Genomic DNA, 12334 nt, shown 5'->3' with positions numbered 1-12334 from the left:
TTACTCCTAACATATTCGCATCATGAGCATAAACAAGCATCTCTTGTAACCAGTTCAATTCCAAACCTTGTCTGTTTTCCTGGATGTTCCTAATGGAATATTCTAGAGCAAAGTTAAAAATTAAAGGTGATAGTGTATCTCCTCGGTTTAGCTCGCAATGAACTAGAAAAGCGTCAGACAGAACCTAGCATATACGGACTCTACTGTATGTTTCACTGAGACACATTTTAATTAATCGACTAGTTTTCCGGGAATACTAAATCCCATAAGAATATAAATAATTATATAAAATTAACGAGCATCTATGTCCTTGTTAGCTGCTGCTTAATTGAACGAGTAGGATGGTTAAATACGGTGAAAACTAGTGAATTTCCAAAATTGCTTTGCCTTTAAAAACTCTTGACGCGTGAAATAGTAATATGCGTTACAAGAGCGGTATGTTGAAGTTTTCATGTTCGAGGAAAAGTTTGAAAAAGCGAAACGTAGTTGAGCTTTTTTAATTTCCGAGAATTGAAAGAAAACATACCGCTCGTGTATCGTACATTATTTTGTGCGAAGATCGTTTATTGCATGCCTGAAAGAGGAATTTCTAATTAGCTGCAATGAAATCTCCATCTTGGTTTCTATTCAATGACGGAAAATTTGCAAAACAAAAATATCTATCTTCAACATTGTTGCTTTAAAATGTTTTCTGTGTTTACTTACTCCAGCAGGCCGTGATATACGTCTGTCTTTTTCCCCCAGTCTATGATGAGTCTGGAATCTTGTTGATTTTTTCACGGCTTCCTTAATGTTACTTGCATCACGAATGCAGTAACTTTAGTGGAGTTGTAGAGTTTACTTAATTTTTGCAAATATTTAAAAACAATAATTAACAGTGCAATTTAGGTGACATTGCAGTGGTAAGTTTCCAATTTATAATTATCACTATATTGAACGTCTCTAAATCTTAAAAGCGTAAAGCAGTAAAATCAATATGGCGCTTAAGCGGTAAGAAGAGGGAAATTGTTATGTGTGTTAGGTTGGGAATACTGAATGTGGAGTTTTAGACCTTCCGCGGATTGGTTTTTTGCGGAAACCAAGCAAATACGCACGACCTCGCACAAAATATATTACATAAAATTTAACGCACATTTATGGCTGTATCGGTTTATGTGATGCCTTATTTTAAAGTTCTCGTCCATGTGAATTTGAAATTACTTTAAACTTTGATTGCAATTTCCTGTAACTTAAACATTTTTCAATTTATTTTTCCTCGGAAACACACATTCATATGTGAAAAATACATTGTATAAAGTTTAATGCGCACTTACGGCAATATTAGCTACTGTGATGTTATTTTGAAGCTCCACACAAAGCATTTCACCAGTCTCTTTGTTAGGTCTTTTTCTAGCTGTCCTTAGAAAATACTCCTCTTTCTATAACAATTTTCTTTTGCCATTACTATGCTTCTTTGGACTTCCTGGCAGAAGTTCATGTTACTATATATGCCTACAGTATGCTCAAATTATTTGAAGTTGTCAGCTTATTGTACTGCCTTATTGAAATTACCATTGAGTATACAGAATGAGAAGGGGATAACTACATTAATTTTAAGAACAAAATGTTAGGTTCTAAATAACCAAAAAGTCAAAACTCATTTTGATAATTGAATAATGGTTTAGGTGAAAAAAAAATAATGTGTGTCTGAAGTTTGACTCCAATTTATGGTAAAACCACTTGGTATTGAGACATATGAGTTGAAAGATATCAACGCAAAGGACAAGTCGAAAAAAATATTCCTTTGCCATTTCTTCGAAAAACGCTTCATTTGTGTAATAACGTACAAAATTAAGGGATTAAAAACGCATTTACAGTGTGATGGAAAAAATTTAATTGACTGAATATCCCTAAATACTTTGAATTTAAGAACTATCACGAAAATACTCGTGTACTATCACAAAATTATACCAACCCCTCTAGAGTACAAATATGTTAGTTTATTTGCACTGATTGTTTGCAATTATTTTATAAATTTATTTGAGGTAAAAATGCTGATTAACAGGGGCGATTTCTCAGGGCATGCTATGCTTGCTTCGCAAGCCCAACATATTCGTAGAATGTGTATTTCTCAAAATGGCGTTACGTACATTAAAATTTATTTTGATTTTTGGAATACGGTATAGGCGTAATACCATCCACAGGTTGCACACCGCAAGTATCGCAGCGCTTGCTCGTTTCTTGGAGCTACACGAAAGACGTAGAAATAGCGAGAATATGATGCGCGCACAAGTGCCTTCCTCCTTGGTCCGTCCTAGGCGCACATGCTTCTGTTATGTGTTGTTTGAAGCTCTGGTCCGAGAGCTACACCAACGACTATTTAACGTTACACAGATCAGTATTGACAGCGGGAATGTGCTGTGATTTTCGAGTGCAATGTAATTGTATGAGCGGAATGCATGTGTTAGCTGCTGCATGTATTATTAATTCTTAAACATTAATTTGAAGTACTGCAATGAGTTCGGAATTGTATGTTATTAAACCTTATCATTAAATCCATTTTCCCGAAGGATTATTCAAGAGAAGACAGACATTATAGGGAATATGTGCGCTCGTTCAGTGCAGCTCAGTACAACAATATGTATTGGTTGGCAGGGTCGAAAAACTAAATAAACTATTTTGTTGGCCATGTTTGTTATATTATATCGAACTTCTACATCTGATAAGCGAATATGATACATCACTCATAATTATTTCATAATTATAAAATAAATTATTTATGTGGGTCTGATTATTTTTATTAATTATGAATTATTATATCCTCCCATCTTCCCCTATGAATAAAAGAGCAAGCCTAACTTTCGTGACTAGGATTCGCCCCTGCTGATTAATTTCCTCAAACCTAATAATGTACGTACCGGTACATTATTTTTGCGCCAAAACCTTAGTAACATGAAATTAGACGTTCTGCTGTAAAATGAAATTTATAAAGTCTCTGTGTTTTTTTTTCTCTGAAATTGACTTCCACTAGTTCCGTTTTTTAATCTCAGCGCGTCAATTCCCTAGTCAAACACATACACGGATATGTAATAACGCTGAATATGTTTATGTTTGCAGATACTCTGCATAGTTTGGAGTTTTAACCTCCGCCTTTAATCACATGTTTCAACCGCTGTTAGAGAACATGTTCGGAAGATATTTTATGGCAGTTTTAATTCTTAGTAGCTTATATATTTATAGACGTTATAAAATGAGATCAGGGTCTGCTAAGAAGATATTCATTCTCGAAATTAAGTTGATGGAAGTGCATGCAACTAATGGAGTATTGACATTCAATAAAGTTAACGACAAGAAGCTACAAGCAGCTGCAACTTTTAAGTTTGTGACCTCTCAATAATGGCAGAGGACAATAAATAAATTTCAAAGATAAAGAAGTAATAATCGCATCGGAACAGAAGAAAGACTGGCTGACATTTTCTCCGGGGCTAGGAACCAGTTCTAATTAAGAAGTTATAATTCTATTTTACAGTTGTTTTCAAGAACACTCAAATTATTAAAATAATGCAGTACTTCGTCGGTTTCTGAGTAATAGAAAAAAGGACTTGTATTTCAGGAAGAAGGACAAATATTATTTTATCAACAGTAATCACACTACAGGTTTTGATTTTATCGATAAATCTGCGAGTGGAACACGAACAAATTTATCTAGAGAAAATCAAAATTCGAGTGGGATATAATTGACTATTACACGATTAGAAGAAAGTATATAAAAATTAGAAGAAATAAAGTACTCTAATACAATAAAATATTAATTGACTTACGAACTTACCCGAACCATATGTTGTCTCCTCCTCACATGTGGTAATTTGAAGATTTTACACCAGTACAGAGTCTCTTCCAATGCCGGAATAGTGACCTGAAACAAAACATAATGTTCAATAAGATAGTATCACGTTTCCACGGTGTTGAACGTGCTGTTGATCTTTCGGGTTCATGCACCTTGACATGGATGTAGGATCATCCAATTTTAATATTGGCTCCATCATCAGAGAAGGCGAGAAAATCGGAACCTCCCTGTTGGATTCGTTACAAAGAGTTAGCCTATTCCCCAGTCATTTTCTGCTCAACTCTGAAGAATAGGCCTCAGTAAACGATCCAACAAATACGCAATTAAAATTTTAACATTCACAGATTATAGTAGGAAAGGTGTTACTACTGTGGGGCTGCAAAAAATGTTTCCAAAATATGCCAAAGTGGTGAGAGTGTATGAAGAGACGTTCAGTTTTCTTGTTTAGGACTGTACAAGAATCAGGAACACCTTGCTCTTTATCCTGCTACTGGGACGGATTTCAACCAGCGTCCCTGTTCAATGAAAGCCAAAACCTAGAGATCTTCAAGTCTCCGATACGAGAACACTCATTTCACCTTCAAGACACTATAAAACAGGATTCAACTATTCCCTGCTTCGTCACTATGAAGACTAGAACCTCTATAGTCTATATAAAGGGCTTCGTATCCGACCAGGATACTTTTATTCCTCGAACTTCTGCCGAGCTCTGGGCAACACCTTCCAAAAGTCAATATTACACAAGATTGCAGAATTCTTTCCATTTGTTTCCTTGTAAGATTATAGGGTCATTCCATACAAAATTTTAAGAATATCCCAAGCGATGTCATAAGTTTTTTTGAGCTTTTAATATAATAATGTTGTTATGAAAATAAATAAAATTGCCAAATATGACCGCCATATCATTAATATTTTATTCATACGGATGACTGAAAAATGGGTGGCAGTTACATTTTATCCATAATTTCAAATATTCTAGACACCCTATAAGAAGTGTCATCGAAACTAAATAGACGCCATTGTAAACCTGAATAACCATATATTTTAATATCTTAAAGACTAATTCGAATAATATTAAGGCAAGCTCATAAAAACACCTCATTGAAAAAAAGAAATAGTTTTATATTCGAATGCAACAAATTAAATTCTTGGTAATTTCATTCGTATTAAAGAAAACTTTATTCCAATCCATCTACCAAGTTTTATGACTTTATCTCAAAAATCCTGTGAATAATTAAATTAATAAAATTATTAATTTTTGTTCCGACGCGAAAATCGCTTGATATGTGTGGCGGTCGCAGCGTTCGCGAGACTTCATAACGATGAGTAATCTCAAACGTCCGTCTCCCTGACCTTGATCGCGCAACATTTTGTACGACGGGAGAGCCTTCATGCTGAGCTTCTTTGTTCCGGTGGGTTATTTTTTATTAAAAACTGACATGATATTTAAGTCAACATACTGAAATTTTCACAATGGAGTCAAAATACCCTAAAGCACTAACCACATGTTTCTTCGTCTGTAAAAATTAATTGCATTTTGTCGTCTATATATTTTTTTTAATTATTTTACGGTGGGTAACTATTTAAAAAAATTATATATATATATATATACGTATATATATTTTTTTCTTTTAAGGGCATTTATAAACAAGACTCTCCTTTTTCGAATTGCATTGAAATGATTTTTCCATCCTCCTTCACATAGTAAGAAAACTTCAATGAATGAAACCGTGTTCTTTGTTTAACCAATTTTTTAAATTCTGATTGCTGCCAAACTATGAAATATATAAATATAGTATTGCTTAAAATTCATATTTAGAACATACAAAATAACCTAGTACAATATTTTTAACTTTAGAGACGTCATGGTTCAAAAACATACTTTTTTTTGCATGGAATGACCCCATAACATTTCACTGCTGTGACTGTAATCACCAGTTCGATACCGGACAAGGGCACTTACTGTATAGATTGCGTATTGTTTATCACTGTTTTATCAAGCGACTCTCTTCCACTACAATAAAAGATAATGTGTTATTTCTCTGATGAAGTATATTATATATTAAACATTTCACGGAGAACAGAAAATAAAAGCAAGAACTGCCTATAGTCTTTTTCTTCTACAGTAGGAAATGTCCCGCCGGCGCCGTTTAGTTTAAACGTTAGGACGAACCTTGCCAATCAGTAAAAAAAAGGGTTGGGATATGCAACTTACTACCGTATACATGTTTGACGGGATGATCCTACAACACGTTAACTTTCTTTGTTATCTTCCCTCAGTCTAGGCCTGCATGTAACTCACATTGTTAACTTCAACTTTACTTACATCCATATTATACTGGGTGTTCATTTCAAAGTGTGTCATGACGTCACTTGTTGGGTCACCGATTTGAAGCGAATTTCAGCTTATATGTTAGAGAAGTTGCCTATTATTTAAGGTGTTCTTCAATCTGAACTTGAGAACGTGTACGGTATAACTTGAATGTCGTAGCAACAGATGGCGGTCTGTACGGTCTGTGTGCTACCATAACCTCTTTCGAACTGTGTTTTGCGTCGGCAAGTCGTACGCAGGGTATTTGTTATCATCGGTTGCGTACGTTAACATTCCACAACACAAATCAAATGCTCCGTGTCCATGTTGACCGTCGAAGTTAATGTCAACAAATACGTAAGTAATCGTCTTAACCCTCTCCCCATATCCCGACAGTACGTATTTCCAAACAGTTCACATTCCTGCCACTACCGGCGTTACCGTACGTATCGGTACGTACTCTTCAAAATAAACGCCGTACTTGCTAGGCAACTTCTCTGCCTCTTAGGTTATACACCTCTGCGGAAGTGTAGGAAGATTGAATTCTCTAGGCTTATCAGCTAGCCACATGACGGCATACAGCGAGCCAAGACACATTTTGAACTGAACACCCAGTATATACCGTAGAAGTGGACAAAGTCAACCAGTGGGTGTATAATCGATTATTTGCGATTTTTATTGAAAATTATACATTTTCTCAGTTACTTGTTAAAATTTTGTTATGCTGACTTCATTGCCTGGCATTGCAAATGTAAGCGAGAGGGACAACAAAAAGCCTGCGAATGCCAACAATGGGAACACCGTGTAATCACCTTTGGAGTGAAAATTGTTATTGTCAACATTTTCTCTTAAATGAAAACAAAGTCCTACAAACTCTAAATTATCGTCAGCAGTGAAAGGAGACAGGAAGTACACGTAAGTACTTTTCGTTGAGATTGTATCCTGAAATAATAGTTTTGCAGTTCGTAAATGTTAGTATTGAAACTTATTATTCTAAGAAAACTTGTACCTTTGTAGGATTAAGTCGATCGTGCCATCGACCTACTCGAAGCAGATAGGACCAGCAGGAAGAATAAATTGTTCACCGAAATATCTCCAACTAACACTTATGAACAGAAAAGTGTCATAGTACAGCTTATATTGATGGCATAGTGGAGAAAGAGGAAGACGAAATTATGGTGAATTTCTTGCTTAAGAGAAGCACTGCCAAAGGAACATATTTTGTACACCCCTCTGTACCTGACTATGGGAAAAACGTAGTTTCTAAAGTAACATGAGAAGGGAAAGATTTCAAATAACATCTGATATAAACCTAAGAAATGTTGAATTGCATTTTAAATTATAATTGAAGTGCGGTATTTCAATGTAAATTTTGAATTCTCAAATCTTTTTTGTTGGTATGTGAAGTATTAAAATGTGTTTTTATGTTTTATAAGTTGGGAGTCATAGTCACGTATGTGCAGTGGAGACCTATAGGCCTAATTATATCGAATAGTATGATCATAATAACAAAAGATACACTATATAATGGCATAGACATATATTGTAGATTATTATTGTTTTTTACATCCCTTTTAAGAAATAAAATATATGTAATACACTTAATTTGTTTTTTAAAAACATAAACATTGATCGACATTACTCCGCAATATTTTAAAATCGATCTTAAACTAAAAATTCAATGGTGATCGACTTTAGCCTATTTAAGCAGGTAACTTCGATCACAAATCAAATAAAAAAAATCAGTTTTTTATATAGATTGTAATTCAATTCTAGTAACGTGCCTTTATAAGTGAAGGATATGACGATCAAATGCTATTTTCTGAGGAACTTCGCTCCATTGCATAACCTCAACATTATAAAAATAATTTCAAAATTTTGATCAACTTTACCCTCTTCTGCGGTAATTATTTTTCGTTCGGGATGATGGATGTTGTGACTGATGTGCTGGTGTTGATATGCTTAGTAATTACCTTTTATTTAATAGGTGGTAGAGGACATAACGTAAGTTGATACCAAGGAAGTCACGTGTCGTGTTCTTTTGTATTTACCAGAGCGAATGCGGCAATGCTAGGAATAGAAAACAATTTCCGTTGATCATATTTTGAAGAGAATACTTAAAACGTCGGGTGTACTTAAAATTGCGGTATGTAATAATAATAATAATAATAATAATAATAATAATAATAATAATAATAATAATAATGGCTTTATTTAACCTGACAGAGTTAAGGCCTTTTCTTACAGTCAACTTGCTTACATAGTTGAACATAAAAACTGGATCGGAATTAAGTAATTACATACTGATACAATTTAGGTACATAATGAGATCAAAAGAGGTAGTTAAATAAAAATTTACCTCATAAAATAAAAATAAACATAGTGGAATACATATTAATGTTGTTAGAATCAAATACGAATCACATAAAAACAGAAGCAGATAATTCAATAAAAAAATGTGCACAATAAAAATAAAAATAGTATAATATACATATTAGCATTAGATTACAATTAAGCAGAATTTACATAATTAAACCAGAAACCGACAATTGAATAAAATATGCACAAAAATCGATTATTATTAAAAAAAAACAACACAGTGGGATACATATTGGCGTTAAGTGATAAATAAACACGATTTACATGATTACACAATAAAAAATAAGAAACAAAAAATAAATAAATAAAAATAAATACATTGGAACACATTCCATTAAATATTTGCAACGCATAAGGTCTGGCAACTCATCATAAGATATTTTTCTAATTTACATTTAAAGGAAATTAAAGTTCGACAGCACTTGACTTCAGGCGGCAGAGAATTCCAGTGACGAGAAGTAGCAACAGTGAAAGATGATGAATAAAGAGATGATGTGTGGAGTGGTATTTCTAGTGTGTTATCATATTGTGACTGAGTATTTAAATTATGATACCGAGAAAGACTGTGGAATCGGACAGATAAATAAGAGGGTTTAGAGGTGTGCAAAATTCGGTATAAGAGAGAAAGAGAATGTAACTTTCTCCTCCTATGTAGTCACTTAAGGAAATGGATCAGGATAAAATCTTAAAGGCCCTTTCGAAAAATGTATTTGCGACTTTCCTGTTATACTTCTCCGTCGATATAGGAGAAAACCAATGTCTAACTACTCAGATACAACACACAGTGCAAGTACCATACAACCGGCAAGCATCATGTTTAGGTAGAGCATGAAAATCCAGGAATATTATGGACAGTGAAAAGTCGATCATACGGGAATGTATATTTAAGTGTTGTTAATTGATTTAAAAAAGTGAATCTTATAAAACATTAGGGGAGACTCGGCTAATTCCGCAATATTAAGAAGTAAATCTATCAAACTTTTCTCAAAATGTTTATTGAAAAATATTATCAAAGTATGTAGACATGGACAAACCCTTTCATTACCAAATGAGATAAAGATACCTATTAAAATGCAAATATATTTAGTTGTACATACATTACAGTTGAAAAGAAACAACTCGGGTAATTCCGTAATAGTGTTTATAAATCCGCAATAGGACTTGGCTAATTCCATAGAAGTAAATAATTATGCAATATCTTATGAAGTTAACATAAAAGGAACAATTTACATGTAACACTTTCTTCACAGCTTTGTAGCACAACATGAAAAACAGCCAACTTTCGATGTTTCACTGTATTGCCGACAGAGGTGTCGACCAATATCCTTGATTTTTTCTATAGCATTGCAGAGGACATGCCTCCTGTTGACAGCCTCTCAAAACTTACGTTCACGCTATTGTAAAGCCGCAGTAAAATCATACATGCACTACTGCGGAATTACCCGTACTGCGGAATTAGCCGAGTTTCCCCTAATACACATTAATTTTATTTCGTAGGATATATCTACCTATACTAAATAAATAAATAAATAAATAAATAAATAAATAAATAGTGTAAGTTAAGTTATTTTACGACGCTTTATCAACACCTTAGGTTATTTAGAATCTGAATGTGATGAAGGTGATAATGCCGGTGAAATGAGTCCGGGGTCCAGCACCGAAAGTTACCCCGCACTTTGTCATATTGGGTTGAGGGAAAACCCCGGAAAAACCTCCAGCAGGTAACTTGTCCCGACCGGGAATCGAACCCGGGCCACCTGGTTTCGCGGCCAGACTCGCTAGCAGTTACTCCACAGGTGTGGACTAAGTAAAATAAGTAAATAAATAAATAAATGAATAAAGTAAATAAATAAATAAATCACAAACAAAAATGAAAGAAGGAACTAAATAAAAAATTGAGGAAAGAAGGTAAATTGATTAATAAAGAATTAAAGGAAAAAACAAAGAATGAACGAAAGAAAGAAAGAAAGAAAGAAAAAGAGAAAAAGAGGAGAGAGAGGCAAAGAAAGAAAAACGAAGGAAAGAAAGAAATATTACCATAAGCTCTGCAGCAATATTCTTAATATTTGCGCCGTTTTCTAGGCATTAAACAACATTTACTTTGTGAGAAATACTCAAAGCATATTTTCACTTAGGTTCTATTATTGTTAACATTGAACTTGCTCATTTCCCACTGAAACCAGCTGACTATGAGAAGGCTCGCTGAGAAAAGTTTACGTGTAGATAATCCAGACTTTTCCTGAACCAACCCTCTCCGCGTATCGCCAGTCTGCGACCTAGGAATGCTATGAAATGATAATGAAATCGAGACCGGAATGTATTATATTAACGCATGACATGAAAAAACGGGAGTATCCAGAAATAACTTGAACTGCGACCTTATCCGACAAAGGTGTCACCATGGATTTTTAATGAAAAATCCCAGGTCTGATTGGAACTCGAAACCGGGACGCCGGCACACGAAAGGTTGATCTTCTGAACCACTCAGCAACAGCAGGTATTTCATTATTTCATTATCTAGTTTAGCTGGAGTGACATTGATTGAATTACAATCAGCATTTTAAAATAATTTAATATTAAATATCTAAAATTTCGAATCCACAGTGATAAGCATCCAATTAAACGTAATTTACCACTTTCAACCGATTTAATTAATTAATTACAATTCATTTGAACTGTCATGCTGACAGTATGTGAAGGAATATGGTTTCAATACAGAAGAATATCACGAAATAATTATGCGATATTCCTCATCTTTGAAATGAAAAAAAAAAAAACTCAACGACAGACAGATTTTCATTAGAAATATTTTGCTTACAAAATAATACGTTATCATCATTTCTTTAGGGGACATGTACAGTAGTGACAAAATAAAAACCGGACCGACCCTTGTAGCTGATTTCAGAGCCTTGTTCACTCCACAGCACGATAGACAGACAACTAAGACTTTCCTGGTTCGAATCCTGCCTGGGAAGGAAACTTTTTTTGGTTCCTTATTAAAATTTATTTCCAATACATTTAGATTGCAGTGATATTTTACTACTTAATTAACTTAATATTCCCAGAACATTAATTTTACCAGCAATCGAAAACTATTGGGAATAAATTTAAAATAAATAGTCTATAGTGCAATAATATGCACAAAAGAACTGAAGCTTGTAAAGAAATGAACGGTCACCATTTTCAAAAATGTACTTAAATATCCATATTGTGATTATTTTTCAATTTAACTTCATTCTTTATATTGTACGCTAATGTTCTGTAGACAGTATAATATACACTGCATAATGAATACGTCCGAATGGATAGTTCAGTTCGTGAGTAAAAACACTTATTGTTAATACAGTACTGTATTTTTATTAAACAAAAACCTATAATGAAAATTATCAAACTAAATATCGCGATATTTCCTAGTTTACGTAAATGGATAAACTACATTTCTTCCCTCCTAAACGTAGTAAAGTGATTTGTTTGTATTTTACGCCAGTATCATCGAACTCCAGTCGCGGAAGGGGAGAGCAAACGGTGTTTCCGTTTCTCAACCGTTACTTACTTACTTACTTACAAATGGCTTTTAAGGAACCCGAAGGTTCATTGCCGCCCTCACATAAGACCGCCATCGGTCCCTATCCTGTGCAAGATTAATCCAGTCTCTATCATCATACCCCACCTCCCTCAAATACATTTTAATAGTATCCTCCCATCTACGTCTCGGCCTCCCTAAAGGTCTTTTTCCCTCCGGTCTTCCAACTAACACTCTATATGCATTTCTGGATTCGCCCATACGTGCTACATGTCCTGCCCATCTCAAACGTCTG

At 34.2% G+C, this 12334-nt stretch overlaps 1 protein-coding gene across 1 annotated transcript in view; it reads right to left on the bottom strand.

Annotated features, from left to right (window-relative positions):
- Nucleotides 1-12334, bottom strand: part of LOC138707521 (MOXD1 homolog 2-like) — a 1036064-nt gene that overhangs the window by 203931 nt on the left and 819799 nt on the right. Inside the window, exon 5 of the mRNA XM_069837046.1 lies at nucleotides 3809-3895. Within this exon, the coding sequence (XP_069693147.1) occupies nucleotides 3809-3895 (87 nt within the window). The remainder of the gene's footprint in view (nucleotides 1-3808; nucleotides 3896-12334) is intronic.

The sequence above is a fragment of the Periplaneta americana genome, chromosome 10 (genome assembly GCF_040183065.1).
Source record: "Periplaneta americana isolate PAMFEO1 chromosome 10, P.americana_PAMFEO1_priV1, whole genome shotgun sequence".
Classification (NCBI taxonomy): domain Eukaryota; kingdom Metazoa; phylum Arthropoda; class Insecta; order Blattodea; family Blattidae; genus Periplaneta; species Periplaneta americana.
The sequence above is the reverse complement of the archived record's forward strand: the minus strand, read 5'-3'. Positions and strand labels throughout refer to the sequence as shown.